This window comes from Papaver somniferum, chromosome 1 (assembly GCF_003573695.1).
Source record: "Papaver somniferum cultivar HN1 chromosome 1, ASM357369v1, whole genome shotgun sequence".
Lineage (NCBI taxonomy): Eukaryota > Viridiplantae > Streptophyta > Magnoliopsida > Ranunculales > Papaveraceae > Papaver > Papaver somniferum.
The window spans coordinates 227,832,761-227,853,742 of record NC_039358.1 but is presented as its reverse complement, the minus strand read 5'-3'; the positions used below and the strand labels follow the sequence as shown (position 1 = coordinate 227,853,742).

The 20,982-nt window shown below is 35.6% G+C and overlaps 2 protein-coding genes across 4 annotated transcripts; both read left to right on the top strand.

Moving 5' to 3' along the window:
* The first annotated feature begins 1,671 nt into the window (after positions 1–1,671).
* LOC113318069 (disease resistance protein RGA2-like) lies at positions 1,672–6,155 on the top strand. Of its 2 annotated transcripts, none has more exons than XM_026566196.1 (2): positions 1,672–5,635; positions 5,854–6,155. In XM_026566196.1, the coding sequence occupies exon 1, from the start codon at positions 2,083–2,085 to the stop codon at positions 5,602–5,604; it is 3,522 nt and encodes a 1,173-aa protein (XP_026421981.1). In that variant the 5' UTR covers positions 1,672–2,082; the 3' UTR covers positions 5,605–5,635; positions 5,854–6,155. The 2 variants fall into 2 exon arrangements, with proteins under 2 accessions (XP_026421981.1, XP_026421990.1); XM_026566205.1 differs by having other exon boundaries at positions 5,851–6,155.
* Positions 6,156–7,423: 1,268 nt separating this feature from the next.
* Positions 7,424–11,757, top strand: LOC113318056 (cysteine synthase-like). 2 transcript variants are annotated; one of them, XM_026566190.1, is made up of 11 exons: positions 7,424–7,733; positions 8,559–8,668; positions 8,755–8,812; positions 8,936–9,199; positions 9,399–9,536; positions 9,647–9,698; positions 9,804–9,883; positions 10,255–10,314; positions 10,737–10,817; positions 11,436–11,553; positions 11,662–11,755. In XM_026566190.1, exons 1-10 carry the CDS (start codon positions 7,491–7,493, stop codon positions 11,526–11,528), a joined length of 1,179 nt encoding a protein of 392 aa, XP_026421975.1. In that variant the 5' UTR covers positions 7,424–7,490; the 3' UTR covers positions 11,529–11,553; positions 11,662–11,755. The 2 variants fall into 2 exon arrangements, with proteins under 2 accessions (XP_026421975.1, XP_026421967.1); XM_026566182.1 differs by having other exon boundaries at positions 7,425–7,733; positions 11,436–11,757.
* Positions 11,758–20,982: the final 9,225 nt, after the last annotated feature.

Sequence of the window (20,982 nt, the reverse complement as noted above, 5' to 3'; positions counted from 1 at the left end):
ATCCCTTGCCCTGCTGCCTTTTCGTATCACAAAATAAATGGTTAAAAAGACCAAAACCAACAATTTCTGGGTGAAAAAGACATGTAAAATTTGATACTGTTTAAATGGACGAGAATGTAAAAATAGTCAGGATGTAAACAGTTTCATCCTACCCATTTTCAAATACTTTTTCTTATTTTAATTTACATCATGATGTATCCAGTTTCATCCTCGCTCTTTTTTAAGATTAAGCCACGATGAATCCAGTTTCATTCTTACTATTTTTTTGGTGTCCATTTCACCCATACTAATTTTTACTCATCCATTAGAACCACGTTTTAAAAATATTTGGACAAATGACCAATTTTTCGTTTTCGTATATAGCCAGCTGTTACGCATAGGTCAGTTTCTTCCTTTTGTAATTGCTACTTCTTTTCGTCATTTCTCTTGTCCGGTTGTTGGTTTCCTGTAGTGTTGCGTGTCTGTTCCTTCCTCTAATATGTGGCGCAGACAAGTAGAAATGGAACCTCAATGCGCTGCTTGGTGTATGATATATATATGTAAGATCTTTCTCAGAATGTGCTAGTGCTTTGGTGTAACATTGTGGGTATATATGCGAGCAAATGTCCAGTTGCCCTATGTAAAATCGTTAAAAATGGGTAAGAATGTTCTTGGTCACTAGGTTAATCAGTATGGCACACACTAACAAAAATACTTTCAAATAATAACACCTATACCAAGCAGGGCTCCAACATTTTTCTTTTGACATTTGATTTACTAAAACCTATTTACAAGCTGAATCGACAAGAAGTTTTATTTACTAGGAAACAATACGCATGTTTCCTCTTTTAACTTTACTACCTAGATCATGCATTCTGTCTTACCTACATCGACCTCCATATCGAAACAAAAATACCTTGTGGTCCTCTCTACTCCAGCACTGTGAAACCTACAATACATAAAATGTCTTTTAGGATAAAGCTTTAACAGTATATACATGAAATCTAGCCATAGATACATATAGCTACACATATCTAACCCATTTCAATCGTAATCTTATCAGGAAATACAAAAACAAAAACTATTATAGGCAAAATTTAGCCTGCATGCTCTTACTAAATGCGTGATAAGAATTTACATTATTCCTAGATTTTTTGGAAGATGCCATACAATGACAAAAACCTATACCATGGAGAAGGGTCTGGATAAACGGAGTTCCACAAGCTAGAAATCAACTTGTTCACTAGATAACATTGAATATCACCAGATTGTAGATACCAAGTACTGCCATTGATGGAGTATACTCCCAACGCTGTAAATACTTACCAATATTACTTGTATATAGTGATCTTGACCTAACTTAGGTCCTCCCAGGAAAATCTCTCTCTACATTCACAGCCAAAGACATGTATCTATCTTTACAGTTGACACCCATATAGAGCAGGACCATCCACTGAGACACTTAACCAATTCCTGGACATACAAACAGCATATGGAAGAAAATTACATACCCAATTTCAGCTTTTCATCTTTCAACTTTCCCTCCTAGTCAGCAGACATTGCTTTGTGGAACTGATCATTATCAACTTTGTAAAAAGGTTGATAACTTGATATAGTTACTTTTGCTTTCATCATTTCTATAGTTGAACTTAGTGATATAGTGGAATTATGGGTCGGAACAAGCTTTTACTTTAAATCTTATTTCATCATTGAGTTTCGGTTTTTTTACAGAGAGCGAGAATTTTATTTCTTTATTCGGTTTACGGAGGATGAAAATCACGGTCTATGTTCTTACTAGTGATGTGAGTGAATTGAGTGTTCAAGAGTTAGTTTTGTTTTTGCTTGTTGATATGGACTATGGAGGGAGTTGGAACCAAGCTTCAACTTGATCATATTAGACGATACTGAAAACAAAGGAGCGGGTACATACAAAATAAGAAAAAGGCGAAGAGTTAATCTTCTTTACGTCTTTAATTAAGTTTCTTCTACTACTCTTAATTAACTCTTCTTCAACAATTTCCAAGATATATTGAAGAGGGCACTAATTCTTTTTCTTCATTTCCGTCAGTAAAACTATTCTGTTTGTTACGAAGTTTGACAAATATGGCTGAAGTTCTTATTATTGCTGCGAGTGAATCCTTAATGAGCAGGTTGGTTTCTATTGCTTCCGATGGGATATATCTAGTTGGGAGTGTTAAAGATGAAATGCTAAAACTCCAAGGAACTTTACTCGGTATTCAAACTGTATTAAGTGATGCGGAGAAGCAACAAGTAGAGAAAGATGCAGTGAAGATTTGGCTTCGAGAACTTAAAGACATAATTTACGAAGCTGAAGACATATTGGATGAATTCGCTTACGAAACTGTGAGGCGTAAAATGCTTATTCAAGGCCGTAAACGGAACAGGGTAAAGAACTTCTTCTCGCCCTCGAACACACTTGCATTTCGTGTCAAAATGGCTCGTAAAGTTAAAGATCTTAACCAAATGTTGGATAAAGTGGCAAAAGAAAAAGACATGTTCTGTTTCGATGTCAGCACTCAGAGAAATACTACAAGTAAGGATAATGTTATCAGAATCAGAGGAACTTCATCCCTTGTAGGTGACTCAAGTCTTATCGGAAGGGAAAACGATAAATCAAAGATAATAGATGTATTAACCAATATCTCTAACAGTGAACAGATTTACCGTATACTTCTCATCGTTGGCATGGGGGGAATTGGCAAGACCAAACTTGTTCAAAGTGTCTATGGTGATAACGTTGTCATACGTCATTTCGAGAAAAGACTGTGGGTATGCATATCTCAAAATTCTAATCTGAAGCAGATTTTTGGCAAGTTATTAGAATCCATTACCGGGACGAAGAAAGATATTTCAAACTTGGATGTCATGGTGAATAGCCTCAAAGAGAACCTTCAGAATAAGAGATATCTGATAGTTCTTGAAGAGATGTGGAACAATAAGCACAATGAGTGGGACGATATGCTGAAAACTTTGTTGCCCATTGGGGCTCATGGAAGCAAGGTAATCGTGACAACACCAAGTAATGAAGTTACTTTAAAGACACGGTCTGTATACAGATATAGTTTGGAACGGTTATCCAACGAAGAATGTTGGACTCTCTTCCAGAAAATTGCTTTCGGGTCTGGAGGAGTAGAGAAGACAGAAAAATTAATCAAGATCGGAAAGAACATTGCGAAAAAGTGTGGAGGATTGCCATTAGCAACAAAGCTTCTTGGGGGTATGATGTACTCCAAAAGGGGTGAAAACGAGTGGCTGTCAGTTGAAAATAACGTCATCTGGAATCATCCCGAAGGCGAAGAAAAGATTATAAAGATATTGAAGTTAAGGTATGATCACCTTGAGCCACATTTAAAACAATGTTTTGCACATTGTTCTTTATTTCCGAAAGATCACATTTTCAAAAGGAAGAAAGTAATTCAGCAGTGGATGGCCGAAGGGTTCCTTAGTCCCGGTAAAGAAAGCGCAGAAATGGAGAAGATTGGTAATGAATATTTTAACACTTTGCTAAGATATTCATTCTTCCAAGATGAGCAAAAAAATGAGCTGGGAGGTATAAAATCATGTAAGATGCATGATCTTGTGCATGATCTTGCACAATCCGTTGCTAGAACTGAATGCTCTATGATAAATCTTAACAAGAAGCCAGAAGAGGAAATTAATGGTCTTCGGCGTGTAAGTTTGGTTTTTGAAAATGAGTTCTCATTTGTCGCTATGGAGTTGTCCAAGGTGAAAAAATTGCGGACGTTCATTTCTACTACACCGGAGTTCATTGATAATACTTATGCCATGCAGATTTTCATGAACTTTAGTCACATACGTGTGCTGGACTTGAGCTGCAACGCGATAACGGAGTTACCTCCATCAATTGCCAAGTTAAAACACTTACGGTACCTCAATCTCTCAAACTCTCGATTATCTAAATTACCCAACTCTATTACTACTCTCTACCATCTGCAAAGCTTGATTCTGAAGAATTGTTTTGAGCTGAAAGATCTTCCTCGGGGCATGAAAAAGCTTATCAACTTGAGACATCTTATTATCTGTAAAAGTCAAGCTAATGCATGGATACCTCCAATGCCAAGGGAGGTAAGAAATTTAAGTTGCCTCCGATATTTGCCGGTATTTGTTGTAGGGAAAGACAGTGGATTTCGTATCGAAGAGTTGAGAGACCTAAATCTTCTTGGTGGTAAATTACAAATTCATAATTTGGAGAATGTAAGAGATGGAAATGATGCCCAAGGTGCCTGTTTAAAAGACAAACAACATATTGTTAGGCTGGAGCTATATTGGACCGAAAACGAAACATGTAATGATGTCGTTCGAGATGATTTTGACGTGTTAGAAGGCCTCCAACCTCATCCAAACCTTAGAAGACTGGGAATCCACTACTATGTTGGTTCAAAATTCCCCACATGGATGATGAGGCAAGATAATGTGCTTCCTAATTTGGTTTTTGTCGTTCTTCTAAATTGCAGTAAGTGTGAATATCTTCCTTCGCTTGGGTCACTTCCTTTTCTAAAGGTTCTCAAAATAGTTGGACTTGTTAGTGTGCAAACTATTGGCAGTGAGTTCTACGGTAGCAACAATGGCGAGGTGTCTTCTTTCCGATCTCTTGAAGAACTCTCACTAATTGGTATGCCGAATTTGCTAGAATGGTCAGATCACATGTCATCACCATCTTCTGCTTCATCATCATTTCCTTCAAGTTTTCCTCGCCTTGAGCGGCTGGAGATCAAGGCGTGCCATAAGTTGACGATCATGCCAAACCGGTTTCCATTTCTCAAAGTACTGAAGCTTGAACACTGCAATGGCGAACCAGTAAGCTCATTGGTAGATAGCAATCTAACATCTCTGACGTCCGTGGACATTGCATTCTGTAAAGAGCTTGTGTTTCTTCCTCGGGGATTGCTTAGAGGAAATAATATGCTTCAAAGTCTTGAGGTTTCTAATTGTGAAATGTTTCAAGGCTTTAATCCGGACCAAGAGCTTGATGAGGAGGGGCAAAGTCGGTTACTTCCTAACAATTCTCTCGATTCGTTGTCGCTGTTTAATTGCCCTGCATTAGTCTCATGGCCAGATTTACGGGGATTCAACTCTCTCTGGGTTCTTGGTATCAATGTCTGTAAAAGGCAGAAGTCCATCCCAAATGGTATAGAACATCTTCCCAAGCTTGTAATTCTGGGTATTGGTGGGTTTTCTGAAGAGTTGGAATCCTCTCCCTTCCCTGCTTTCAATAATGAAGAAGGAACTCTCCAGAGACATTACTTTCCATCGCTTCGTACGTTGTACATTTACGGATGGTCCAAACTCAAGTGCCTGCCGGATCAAATTCAGTACCTTACTTCTTTGCAGTATCTCCTTATATATAACTTTGATTCGTTGGAGGCTCTGCCTGAGTGGTTGGGTAACTTGGCTTCGCTTAGGTACTTGAGTATATGGAAATGCGAAAATCTTAAGTATATGCCTTCAGCAGAGCAGATGCAGCGGCTTACCTCACTGCAACAACTGGAAATCCATTTCTGTCCACTTCTAGTGGATAGGTGTATAGAAGGAGGAGAAGAGTACAGCAAGATTTCTCACATTCCTAATGTCACTTATTTTTAACGGAACACCTCCAATTCAAGATCCTTCACAGGTTCGTTGTTTAACTCATTCTTTCTATTGATTATGGTTATATCCTTCTGCTCCCACCTCATAAGAGATTTCCCCTCTGAGCTCTTGTAATTGTGTGTCTAGTCATGTTCCACTTCTATGAGCCATGCATTTGTGTTGTGTGCACTAATTAGCAGCCTACTTCAATGCTTACTGTAACTGTAGTAGATTTTCATTCTCGGTTTGATTTTGTTGCAGCAGGAGCCTTTTCTGGCAATGGGCAATCCGACTTTAAGATAGGTCACCTGTCCAACCAGATGGAACTCGTAGTCTTATGGTCCATTGTACAATGCCGCTGTGAATGTAACTGAACATGGTGTAGCAGATAATTCATTTTCAATCAAACCGTGCATTCCTCAACGGGAAGTAGCAGAGACATCAAACATCCTTCCGGTTGGAAGCAAACTGTATACGGTTAAGCTACACGAGTATTTTTCTTGATTGTGTAGTCTAATTGTTCCTTTGAAAAGAGAGAATGAATTTTCCCCAGAAGGTGGACTACATTTCATCAGGATGCAAGATTTTATTTGAGAACTGTTTTTTATTATTCATTTATACGGCATTATAAAACTGGCAACAGCCCCTGCTATGTGAATATTATTTTGTTTTTGACAACACAGGATGCCTCTTCTTGCACCATCAGCATCTGAAGTTGATGAAAAATGACAGAAAGAAAGATATCAAAGAGATTCCTTGAACGTGGTCACCATTTCTCATCTTCTTTCGATCTTTCAATTTCTTTGAATTCACTATCAGTTGCTCCATGATGCGGACATTTATATTCGTAAAATTTGTCAGTAGAAAGTAAAAAAAAAAAAGTCAAGTATTTCAACTCAAAAACAAAAGAAAACTTTACTCAATTGATGTTCTTCAGAAAATCTAACGAAATTTCTTCCTTGAAGAAAGACACACATTTCGGCAAATTTTGTAATTTTTTACATCGTCTAAATGGATGCAATTGCAGCCTGCCTGACCTTTGGAGTTTTGAATGATCATTTTATCGTACAATATTTTATCTTATCCCTCACCTCCACCTAAAATGGACAAAAAATATAATGACAGCCCTCAATCTTTATGCTAATTTAACAACTTCTCCCTTTGATTCAGCTCTTGTTTGTTTGTTTTTTATGGTCAAGAATCTACTTAAATCCACTAGAAGAAGGTCTTGCAAATTTGATCCCCTTCATGAGCTAACTGTAATGGCTATAGTAATAATATTACAATGCCTGGAGTCATCCGCTATCTCAAACCTTTTTCCAGTGATAAGCACGAATTATAAATGGATACCATTGTGTGGGGTGATACTGTTACGTATTAACAGCGTCGGATCGCTTAGTGGATGCACGGTGATAACATATTGATCACGAATCGCGATAATTTCTGGGTTGTTTGTATTTTTTCAAACTCAAAAGATTCGTCCGGATCTAATTCATCTGAATTTAACCTATCATGTCTGAATTTAACTCTTCACAAATTCGAGTCAGATATATGCCCAGCGAGCGAGTCAGGTATAAAATCAAACCTTACTCAAATAGCTCCCAACCAGATGTATGAGACGAGTCGGCCCTACAGTTCGGACATCGGAAAAATAAAATAGACAAACCCCCAGACATCAGACTCGTCCGAATCAGATTCAGATCACGAGTCAGAGCTTAGGGCCCTGTGGCAATAACGAAGACAAATGAAATGTGTTTTTTTCTTTGGAGATAGATTGCTTGGAGGAGGTAATACTAAATACACCAAAATTTAGAAGGAAAAAAAAATCTTAAATCATTGTGAGGTTTATAACACCTGGTACTACTGGTAGTAGTAACCAATCACTTAGAAGAACAACAACGATGGCTTCATCTTCTCTTTGTTCCAACCCATTGACTTCTATCCCAAAATCTAAATTAGGGTTCTCTTCTTCTTCTTCTAGAACCCAATTACTATCTCAATCTTCTTTCGTCAATTTGAGAAAATCATCCCCTCAATTTGCTAGAAAACAACTCTCACACTCTTCTGTTGTTGTTTGTAAAGCTGTTTCTGCTGAACCATCTACTCAAATTGAAGGTCTTAACATTGCTGAAGATGTTTCTCAGGTATATGCATTTCAACATTTACGATCTGGGTTTTGATTAATTTTACTAATTTTGGGATAAAGTTGGAATTTTTGCTGGTTTTCTTCATTCCTTCACTTCAATTTTTGTTTCATAAAGTGTTGAATTTGTTCAGTTTCATTGATTACTGTAGTGATTTGGGTTTTTCAGTTTATATTTGTTTGTTTCAAGAAACTTAGGGCTGCATTTATCTTGGGTCAACTGTATTCACTTCATATTAGAGCCATATGCATTGTGGTTTTGGTGGTGGTGGGGTTTGGGTCTACTGGAAGCCGGTGCTAATCGAAGACGATAAAGAAGAGATAGAATTTACACTTGATGTGCCACAATAAAATTGATTATAGTGTTTTGTAGATTGTTTAATTGGAACAACAACTTCCATTCTCTAATATGGATTGCATTTTTGAAAATCGAGTAGGGTACAGTCTGTCAGTAATACTCAATCCACCTCCTCTTTTGTGTTTTCTGTTCCTTCATTTTTCTAGAATGCTATTCATTTAAACAAGCTACTGCATTGTCCTCTCTACGTCTTTGAAACCAATTAACAAGGATAATTAGAAACTTAGTTATCTATTTCCAGTTGCATTCTAGGTTATATCAGGTGAATGTGAGGGAGAAACAGAAAACGGAGACATGGGCTTTGTGTTTTGTGCTTTGGGTTGAATTGATTAAGCGAAGTTGTAGTGTTGTAATTCAAGAATACAATTTGGATTATGAACCGCCAGCTGTCTGTTTTACAATTTATAGATTATACCATATAGTGTAAACTTGCGTTATCTAATCTTCGCTTTGGTTGGTCTGTGACAGCTTATTGGAAAGACACCTATGGTCTACCTCAATAACATCTCCAAGGGTTCTGTTGCAAATATTGCTGCCAAACTTGAGATAATGGAACCCTGTTGCAGTGTTAAAGACAGGTAAGCTACGCATACTATGAGACAGACAGACAGCTAAAGAATGTAAATTGATTTTCTGACATTATTTGTCTCCACCTACTTTTTAGGATAGGTTTAAGTATGATAACTGATGCCGAGGAAAAGGGGCTTATTACACCTGGAAAGGTAACAGTTACCTTAATCAACATGGCTGTTTGTTTGTTATTTATTTTCAAAGAAATGGCTCCAGTTTTAGTGGTAGATGCGACCTTATTATCTAAATTTGTTTTATCTCTCTCTCTTTTCAAGAGTGTCCTGGTGGAACCAACCAGTGGAAACACAGGTATCGGTCTTGCCTTTATTGCTGCTGCAAGAGGATACAAACTCATCTTAACTATGCCTGCATCTATGAGCATGGAAAGACGAGTCCTTCTGAAGGCATTTGGAGCCGAGTTAGTTCTTACAGAATCCGCCAAGGGTATGAAAGGAGCTCTTGCAAAAGCAGAAGAGATTGTAAATAAGACACCTAATTCCTACATGCTTCAACAATTTGACAACCCAGCTAATCCAAAGGTATGAGCTTAATCTTTTACATTTTACCCTTGTTGTGGTGAATTTCTGCCTTATGGTGAGATGATCAGGACTTTGGACCATTCATATAACAAAACTCTGGGAATTGGGACTATTAGTCGACTGTTGACTTGTTGTGAACTGTCATATGAGGAGAGGAATGATTTTGTATTATCTAATTTTCTTATCGTGGTGCATATAGATTCACTTTGAAACAACTGGTCCTGAGATTTGGGAAGATACAAGAGGAAAAGTAGATATATTTGTCGCAGGAATTGGTACTGGTGGAACTATTTCTGGGGTTGGTCGGTACCTAAAGAAACAAAATCCTAACGTAAAGGTACCTTAAGTTCTCTTTCTCAGTTATGAGCGTAACTATTTTGAAAACAAGATATTTTTTGGGAACAGGCTGTTACCATGTGAAGTTTAATTGACTTCATGATGTATTAGATTATTGGTGTTGAGCCAACAGAAAGCAACGTACTTTCAGGGGGAACACCTGGTAAGCAATGGATGGATAATTTGGGTTGTTTCACATCTTCTCTGAAAATTTTCTTTACTTTCATATTTTCTTAATACTTCCCTCATACTGCTATCAAATATACAGGTCCTCACAAAATTCAAGGGATTGGAACAGGCTTTATACCTGGGAATTTAGACTTGAGCATAGTTGATGAAGTCATAGAGGTTTAAATTCTTATCTCATGCTTATTATTTCACCGTCCAAGTTTGGATTCTATGGATTCTCTTTTATATTTCATCACCCAAGATATAATTTCTGATGTTACTTTAATGTCTTTATTATTTGATAATATAGTTGTTGATTCCAGATAGACAAACAAATTTTGCTTGATTTACATTTCAGTTGTTGAGTCCAGTCATATTCCCGGTCCTTCGTCATGTTTATATCATCTACATATGAAAATGTTGGGAAATTGTTCTATATCATGATAATATTCCCTCATAATCTCTAACCTCTCTGTAGTCTTCATACAGTTTTCTTAGTTTGATGCAACTTTACTTATTCCGTTTCTACTCTCTGGAATTTCACGTAACAGGTATCAAGTGATGAATCTATTGAAACAGCGAAACTGTTGGCACTTCAAGAAGGCCTAATGGTTTGTATTTGTTTTAGACTCGATTTTTATTATGTGTTAGAATATGGTATCTTGAGTAGACAGAAGATGTACAGAAAGTAGACAATATTATGGGCTTTAATTTTTCTGTAAGAAGCTCCTTGACAAGTACAAAGGAACAGTGGAACGGTTTTTACCTGTTTAGATGGATTTGGTATATAAAGCTCATTGAGATATGAGAAGCAGCAAATTGTCAAAATATAAATAAGTAGATATATCCAACTTTTTCCCTAGGGCCAGTAATGGACCCTTCTTTACATTAATTCAATAGAAATTTGAAACTTGCACGAGGATAAAATGGTAAAAATGAACGTTTTTAGATGACGAGTGACTACTTTTCTGTGGAGAATTTTTGATACAGAAACTGATAAACCAGAATGCTTATATTTCAATGTCGTATGCAGGTGGGAATATCTTCTGGTGCGGCGGCAACAGCTGCCATCAGGGTTGCAAAGAGACCTGAGAATGCTGGAAAGCTTATTGCGGTAAGGACCTTCTTTCTTTTCCTTTCTTGGGTTTTCAATATGGTATTTGAAACTCTATAAGGGCCAAGTCTGTGTTCATGAAACAGTACACGTAGCAAACACAACGAGCCAATACTTGTAGTATAAAGTCAATGGAGACATTTTGCTAGCTTGGCTTGTACTCCTGCGTAAACTCAAGTGATCCCAAACACTTATGTGATATGTATTGTTTGTACACACTTAGTCTGAAGATTTGAACCTTATGCATTACTTAAGGGTCCCATCATATGTGAAGTCTTTATTCACACAGAGTGTTTATCAAGTGAAAAGTTCAATACAAAGATTGAATCAACTAAACTTAGATATGAGTTGGTCTTCTTTTTTCCTCAAATGTTGAAACTCTTACAGCATTTAGTGTTCCAAATCGATTGACCAACAAAGCTGGTCTGGAATCTGATTTCGAAAATCGACTGTGTCCTGACAACAGTTGGCTAGTGCTTCTTATATTAAACCTTATACGTTTTGCACAAATTACGACAACCAACAACTTAATTAGATACATTATTCTAACTTTCCATCACATTGATAGCAGTCTTTCACGTCTCTTTTATCTCTGATATTTTTTTTCTGACGTTGCAGGTTGTGTTTCCAAGTTTTGGTGAGAGATATCTCTCTTCTGTTCTCTTCCAATCAATCAGGGAAGAATGCGAGAACATGCAACCTGAGCCATGAAAAATGAGTTTTTCATTTTGTCTTGGTAATTCTGTTAATTCCACTTCTTTTTGTACCTGCAGACATTCCACAATGTGTTTATTTTTTTACTCAAATTGAGTAATGAGTTGGGTTTTGTTACATTATTTTGTAGGTATGATTGAAAATACACCGAATAATGTTAAAAATAAAAATGAAATGTGTATTATCTTGACATTATCTTTAAAACAAGTGTTAAATTTTTGTAATATCTTCCCTTGTTTGCGTAATCCCACCAACAAATCCACAGCTAGGATTGTGTCTATACCGTACATACACCTTGCTTTCCTACCTCATGGCATTTATTTACAAACAATGTGGCATTAGGCTTTGGAAGATACCAGTTTTTGCAGTCATGAACCTAGTTAGCAATTCGGGGTACGGGAAATGTTCGGCACAGTATTATACGGATTTGTAAAAGTCAAATTCGATTAAAAATTTGGTCAACGGTTCGTGATTCGGCAGTAATACGGAACGGCAGACGTACCTGTATGATCCGTTTTAGAGATATGAATTCCGCATATACCTATAAAAATATCATTTTTACACAATCTCTCTTGAGATATTGTGATTTAATAATTTACATGAACTTTACATATGATATGTGTGTTATAATCTGTAAATAACATGTTAATTGGTGGTATTGGAATCAGATTGGTATATGTAATATTTTGAAAGTAAAAAATATAATCAAGAATGATAATTTAGTGATGACGTGGCAAAGTATTATACGGACCGTACGATTTGGTAATTCGTAAATACACGTATAATTTGACTTAGTTGCTCTAGAAGAACGTCTAGATTTTTTGGACTGAAAATTCACAAAACTAAATCGGGATTTCAGATGTACGGATGATATACGGATTCGGTCGATACGGATGGATTCGCAAATTATAATTACTAACTAGGGTCATGAATGAGAACCATGTGACTAGCACAGTGGAGTCTCATCCGTCTAAAGTTCACAACCTGGCTCCCAAGGTCTATCATAGACCCCAACATGACGGCAAACAGGACAAATGACACCGTATAAGTAGTAGTGGAAAGTAAAAATCAAAAATATAAAGCACAGTTTGACTAAGTTAGCCTTGTAATTTCTCCCATTAAAATATGGAAAATCCAATATAATAAATGTCTAACTAATTAGTGTTTCACTAATTGCTGATAATAAATACTTTATTCATTCGGGTCTGGATCCAAAAACTGAACAGTTATCTATAACAGCAGGAAGTATTTTGATGATATTTTTCCATCTTGTACTTGATCTAATCTTGATTTTGAGTTACAGCAGAAAAAATGGTATGAAAATAATTTAGTAAGGCTTAAGATTCTCGGCTATTTTTCTAATAATCGAAGAAAATGAAAAACAAAAAAAAAATCAATGTTGTATCTTCATATTGATCAATCTACGCAAAGAATATCATTTTTCGGCTTCCAATATCTGATTAAATGCTATTTGTTGTTTTCTGGTTCAAAAATGAAAATTCTCCATTAAGCAACAATGAGTTCTCATCGTTTAACTGTGTGATCTATCTTTTAAACTTTGGATAAATTAGGGATAGAGGTTAGTTGATAAATGATTTTCTTTTTCGGATCTGACTTATGGTCTATCCAATATAGTATTCCAATAGTATATATGATTTAAAGATAGAATGAATCTTGTATGAAAACCCTAAAGTCAAGACGATGAAGAAGACATAACGCTGCTATTTTCTAATGATAATGCCGTTAACTTGGTTATTACTCCCTCCGTTTGACAAAGACAGTCCGCTTTGATTTTGTCAAAATATTAAGGAGACCATACTATTTTACTTGACTACCATTAGTTACTTACATATTTTATTTTAATAAAAATGTTATCAATAAAGACTATCCAAAATTATTATGAGAATTATAAATACGAAATATAAAAGGAAAATTTAAAAGATATCGAATTTATGAAGTATAAACTTTATAAGGAATTTAATTTTTAAAGATAAATATATATTTCCTTAAAAGAAATGAAGGGTATATTTGTTTCCTTGATTATACTAATTTATTTAATATTTTAGATTAAGTCACGTTAAAAATGGATTTATGAATATAAAGAAGTCAAGGGTATATTAGAGAGTTCATTGGAAAAGTATGACTATAAATAGAAGCTGGACACAATTGTGAAACTGACGTAAAAGAAATAGAGGACGGTCTTTCGGAAACAATGCCTTAACAAATGAGTAATAGTATTTTTCCGTAATACTGTTTCATTCTATAAAAGGTAACAAGTCAAAAAAAATGCACGAATAAATAAGTAAATAATTTAAATTAATTTCATATTATTAGAAATCGGGAAAATAAGTAACAAATGAGTAATATTATTTTTAATTTTGGTATATCTTGATATGTAATAGATATAGTATAATCCCTCCGTTTCAAAAAGACAGTTCGCTTTGACTTTGTCAAAATATTAAGGAGACCATAGTATATTACTTGACTACCCTTAGTTACTTACCTAGTTTGTTTTAATAACAATGTTAACAATAAAAACTATCTAAAACTGTTAGGAGGATTATAAATACGAAATATAAAAGGAAAATCAAAAGATATCGAATTTATGGTATATAAAGTTTATATGGAATTTAATGTTTGGATCTAAATATATATTCTTGTAAAAAGAATGAAAGATATATTTGTTTCCTTAGTTATACAAATTTATTTAATATATTCAAATCGGGTGCCATTAAAAATAAATCTTTTAATATAAAAAATTTAAGGGTATATCAGAGAGTTCATTGGAAATATATGACTATAAACAGAAGCTGGACAAAATTTTGAAACAGACGAAAATGGAATAGAGGACGGTCTTTCAGAAACAGAGGGAGTATATGCTTGACACGTGTTTTATTATGATTGGCGCGACACGGGGGGATATGGGAGAAGGGGACGGGAGATCCCGAGCCTATTCATTTCCCATAATAATGTTTTTTCACTAATTGCTCATAATAAATGATTTATTAATTTTTTCACAATAATTCTACTCGACCCATAAACCCACTGCTCATGTGGGTTGATTTTTACATTTTTCTCGGTCAAGAGCTAAGAGTTTTTTCCTTGTTCATTTCTTTCAAGTTTTGGTTAAAAAAAACAACCAAGCACTATCATCCAAAAAATTCGCATCGAACATTAGTATTTTGAACAGATCAATGCATCATCGAAGTCGGTGGAAGATTAGTAAACGTTGAACCTATTCACCTATTCATCATAATCTCCTGTCCAATTGTTATTAACAGTAAAGAGGGAGAAGAACAGATAGGCTGCATATCCATCTAATGACAGGTGAAAAGTAATGATATTTTATTTAATGAAAACAGTAAAAGATATTAAAGAAGCTGTCTCTGACATTACATTTATATAGACAAACCAATCTACACTATACACGTGTAGTAACAATAATGGTCAGAACAGATTAGTTTACACATGTACAACACACATGTGAGACTGACAGTAACAGAAAATATAAGTACAAACACTCTAAAGATAACGGCACCATTACACCCCCTCAAACTGAAGTGCATATTTGTGAACTTGCAGTTTGTCTCTGAGATAGCCAAACCTGGGACCATGTAATGCTTTGGTGAAGATATCTGCCACCTGCTCAAGAGTGGGAACATAAAAAACATCCAAGGCTTTCGATTGTACTAGTTCTCTGACAAAGTGAAAGTCCAGAGCAACATGCTTCATTTTACTGTGCTGAATAGGATTAGAAGCTAAGGAGATTGAGCTGATGTTGTCACAACCTAATCTGGGAACATCAGGTAGTGGAATATGAAGATCATTGAGGATAAAGCAGACCCAAACAAGTTCAGCAGCACTATGAGCTAGAGTCATATATTCTTCTTCAGTGCTAGATCTAGCAACTGTACTTTGCTTTCTAGAGGACCAGGAGATAGGATTTTCACCCAGAAAAATGCACTAACCACCAGTTGACCTTCTGTCATCAATACTGCCTTCCCAGTCAACATCTGAAAAACCCAGTAAAAAAGAAGAACCTTTTGTGAATTTGATACCATACTCAATTGTGCCTTTGATATATCTGAGAATTCTTTTGACAGCTTCAAAATGAGTAGTGGTAGGATTCTGCATGAATTGGCAGACCTGATTAACAGCATAGCAGATATCAGGTCTGGTCCATGTCAAATACTGAAGAGCTCCAACAATTGACCTGTATTCTGAAGGATCAGGAAGTAAAGTGCCATCTGATTTGCTTAGCTTGACTGTTGCTGAGGCAGGAGAAGAACATGCTTTGGCACCAGTCATATTGGTTTTCTTCAATAGGTCAAGTGCATACTTGGATTGAGAAAGATGCAGAACAGAGTTATTTCTCTTGACTTCTAAGCCCAAGAAATAATGTATGTCTCCTAGATCCTTGATCGGAAAACTAGCTTGCAGTTGAGTGACAATATTATGCATATGAGTTGGATTATTGCCAGTGAGTAAGATATCATCCACATAAACTAGGATAATTTTGATGAATGATCCAACTTTGTGTATGAACAATGAAGTATCAACATATGAGGTAACAAAGCCAAGAGAAATAAGAGCTTGAGCAAGTTTAGCATACTATGCTCTGGTTGCTTGCTTGAGTCCATAGATGAATTTATGAAGTAGGCAGACATGATTGGAGTATTGCGGATTAATAAATCCAAGTGGTTGAGTCATAAATACCTGTTCTTGCAGATCCCCATGGAGAAATGCATTACTCACATCAAGTTGAGTAATGGTCCAGTTGAATTGAACTGCAAGAGCAAGAACAATCCTCACAGTTGTTGGTTTAGCAACAAGACTAAATTTTTTTGTGAAGTCAAGTCCTGGTTGTTGATGAAAGCCCTTTGCCACTAGTCTTGCTTTATGCTTGTCTAGTGAGCTATCTGCATTATATTTGATCATGAAGACCCACTTGCAGCCAACTACATTTTGCTCAGGAGAAGAAGGCACATAAGACCAAGTACCAGCATTTAGTAAAGCTTCATGTTCCTGAAAAAAGGGCGACCTTCCATTTTGGATTCTTTATTGCTTGAGAAAAGCATGTTGGAACTGGAGATGCTTTATCACTTAAGTAAGCTGCAGGCAATAAATGTTTAGTGGAAAACATAGTTTTAGGTTTAAACACACCTCTCTTAGCCCTAGTAATCATGGAATGATCATTATGAGGAATGAATTGAGTTGTAGGTGTGGGAGTGGAGGTAGTGAGTATTGGAGGAGGAACTGACTCAGGAATTGAAGGAGCAGTAGAAGCATCAGAAGTAGGAATGATGGATGGAACAGTTGCAGAAGTAGTAAGTGATGAAAAAGTTTTGAAAGGAAAACTAGATTCATTAAATAAGACATGTCTAGAGATATATATTCTGCCAGTGGTGAAATCATAGCATCTATAACCTTTGTGATAAAGACTATAGCCTAGAAAGACATAGTGCTTACTCCTAGGTTGTAACTTATTTGATGTATATGGTTTCAGCCATGGAAAGCATGAGCAACCAAAAACTTTCAAAAAATCATAATTAGGAGACTTATGAAATAGAAACTCAAAAGGAGAACCAAAGTTTAGAGCTTTTGCTGGTAATCTATTGATTAGATAATTAGCAGTTTGAAAAGCCTCTACCCAAAACATGGCAGGGAGACCAGATTGAATCAAAAGAGTTCTGCCAATGTCCAAAATATGTTTGTGTTTTACCTCAGCAACACCATTTTGCTCAGGTGTTTTGGGACAAGAAAAATCATGAAGAATTCCTTTTTGAGTAAGATAAGCTTTAAGAAGATTGCCAGTAAATTCACCACCATTATCAGTTCTAATACATTTAACAGACAAAGAAAAGAAGTTTTCAATTTGAGTGACAAAATTAATGAAGACTTGTCTGAAATCAGATTTATTAACTAGTGGAAAAATCCAACAATACTTGGAGTACTCATCTACAACATTAGCATAGTAGTATGAGCCTGAAAGAGAACTGACATGACAGGGACCCCATAAGTCCATATGAAGAAGCTCTAAAGGTTGGGTAGCGACAGTACTAGAAAGACTAAAAGGAAGTTTGTGCATTCTCCCCAGTTTACAATCATTACAAAATAAAGGTGTGCTAGAGACTTTAGGTAGTTGTAACTGATGGCAGAGTCTTTGCAAGGTTTGAAAAGATGGATGTCCAAGTCTTTTGTGTAGAATATCACTGGTGATGAGAGAACTGGAGTATGAAGCAGGAGCAGTGTGTGAATTGAATTGAATAGGGTAAAGACCATTTTTATGTGGCCCTTGCAAAAGAATCCTCTGAGAGGTCAAGTCCTTCACATAAAAACCAAAAGAATCAAATGTTAAAGAGCAGTGGTTGTCTGTGGTAAATTTGTGAGCTGACAAAAGGTTTTGAGAGGCTTTTGGCACAACTAAAATGTTATTGAGTGTAATGGATTGATCATTCACATGTTTTAATGAGTGGACAATATGAGAGATGTGCATACCTTGGCCACTAGCTGTTGAAATCATTTCAGCACCATCATAAGGAGAAGAATTAGTCAGATTAGCATCATTAGAAGTGATGTGATTGTTAGCTCCACTATCTGCATACCAGGGAGAATCATCAAAAATATCTGCAGCTGTTAACATTGCCTGAAGATTTTCTGGTGGAGGTTTTCCTTGATAGGAGAAATTAAGCCTTTGGTGACATTCAGTGGCATCATGATTCTTGCCTTTGCAGATTTGACAAGGTTCAATTTCAGAAGTAGTGCCTCTTCCATAAGAAGGTCTTGAGAAGAAATTGAGATTTGGATGTCGACCACCACGACCTCTTGATCCACCTCTATGAAAACCTGAGTTTGAGTATGAAGGTCTAGGAGTGTAACCAGAAGTAGGTTTGAACTGTTGATAATGTTGAGCCGCAAAAGCTTTGGCTTCAGAATCAGTTTTGGTATTTTTTCAGCAATCTCTTCATTCATGAGCAGATTGAACAATTCCTTGCTAGATATTGGATCATTACGAATTCTAATAGAAGTAGCAAAGGAATGTTACTCTAGAGGCAAGCCAGATAAAATAATTACCACCATTTCAGTGTCTGAAATTTGAGATCCTGCAGCTGCAAGTTGATCTTGAAGGATTTTAATCTCCATTAGATATTTCGATACAGAACTGCTCATTTTGAGAGATTGAAGCTTGGTACGAAATTGAATCGCATGAGTTGCAGAAGTATGAGAAAATCTCTCTTGAATGCTAAGCCATAGTCCTCTAGAAGTATCAGCACCAGCAACGTAACCAATAACAGAATCAGAAATTGTTGATTGAATCCAAAGAAGAAGAGTTGTATCTTCAGCAATCCAATCTTGATATTCAGCTAGTTGAGCTCTTGTGTTTCCTTGATCAGGATATGGAAAAGATCCATCGATGAACTTTTCAACCTGGAATTTCTTGAAAAGTGGTAACATTAAAGCTTTCCAGGTGATGAAATTATCATCCTTGAGTTTCAAAGGAATTATATGAGCAATAGTATTGAGCGGAAGTGTGGAAATGCGAAAATTAGGTCTTTGATCCATTGAATGAAATCAAGATTTGAGATAAAATTGAAAAACAGAAATCAAGATTTGAGAGAAAAATGAAAGTAAATCAAGATAATAACGATTATGATGAACAAACAGATCAAGATTTTGAGTAAATCTTGATTAAAGAACGAATTGAAAAACTCAAAAAAGAAAAGTAGATCTGAGAAAGTTCGCAAGAATTGGAAAACAAAGAATATCGGAGAAAAAAAAAGATCTTCACCAAAGAGTATATCTGTGAATCACCGTCGCAAGAGAAAAAGGACACAAAGTTTTGTTGAAGATGAGGAAAAAATCACCATTGAAGGATCAAAAAGCTTAAAAAACTTAACCTGCTTTCGGTACCATAATGACAGGTGAAAAGTAATGATATTTCATTTAATGAAAACAGTAAAAGATATTACAGGAGCTGTCTCTGACATTACATTTATATAGACAAACCAATCTACACTATACACGTGTAGTAAGAACAGTGGTCAGAACAGATTAGTTTACACATGTACAACACACATGTGAGACTGACAGTAATAAAAAATATAAGTACAGACAGTCTAAAGATAAGGACACCATTACCATCATCATGTACTTTCGATGTTTTAGTAATTTGTTCATTTGTGTTCTAGCTCTACTAAAAGAGTTCGTAATTCTCTGGCTGACAATATATACTGTTTGTAATATATTTATGTCTACTATACCGTTTCCAAAATTTTAAAACTGTGTTCAATTTTGTCACCGTTCTTTCGTGTGCGGATGATTATCTAGTACTTTTAATGATTGTACTATTCAGAACCGGAAGAAGTAGGTGTCTTTATAACTTCATACTCATTGGACACTACTGCAACTTCTTATCCATGAAGGGAAAATATCAATTTCTATGCACCTTACCCTTCCGTTAATACATCGAATCATGGTACTGCAAATGTTCATGAATGCTTATCTAAACTTCCATTAGGCATAAATCATATACCAGCAACACAGATGACTAATTTAATCAATTTCAGAAATAAATTCTAGCAAATATTCTTTCAACCCTCTTTTGATTCATCCGAAATCCCTTAATTGCAACTTCGGTATTCGATTTCGCCAATATTTTTTTTTTTGCAAACTTTATTACCAAATCCACCAAACCCTAAGTAGATCTTTCTCTGTAAAAACTTTTGTCGTGCGGCTACTCACTATAAGAGTATCTATGGGTACCAATATAAATCGATTATTGATTTCCCAATCCTCAGTCACATCTCTATTTTTGAATTTCCCATAATCCCTAAATACTTACACAACTAGATTTTCCTTTCGGATGAGTTTTCTTTAATTTGTTTTCAGATTTATAAGCTAAAATCTTGAACATGTTTTTGGACGATAGATTTGTAAGCTAGAATCTGTTCAACTGCTCATGTTCTATGCAGTTTTTGGATGATCCAGAACCTAGTTAGTAATTCTCGGAATCATTCCCGAATAATTCGCGAACGTATCCGAACTGCCCGAATCCGAATGACATTTCAAACTATTTGAACTCCGAACCTAGTTCGCGGATTATATAGACCTTACGAATGATTCGCGAACGTATGCGAACTTACCGAATCCGAATGATATTTCCGAACTATAACTCCCATAGATAACTCTTCGACCAGAATTATGTTGATTGGTTTTTGTTTGATTTTGTATATACTTTATATTTAAATATAATTATTCAGTTAAAATTCTCAATTGGTAGTTGTTTAACCAGTGTTTTATATGTTGCTTTTTGTTTAAAAGTATATAAACTCGTTTTAAATACATTTATGCGATTAAATTATTTATTTCTTGTTAAATAATCACGCTAAAATATTTTTTTCCATCTTATAAATCATATACACATAAAATTAGTCTCGTAATAAGGTCATAA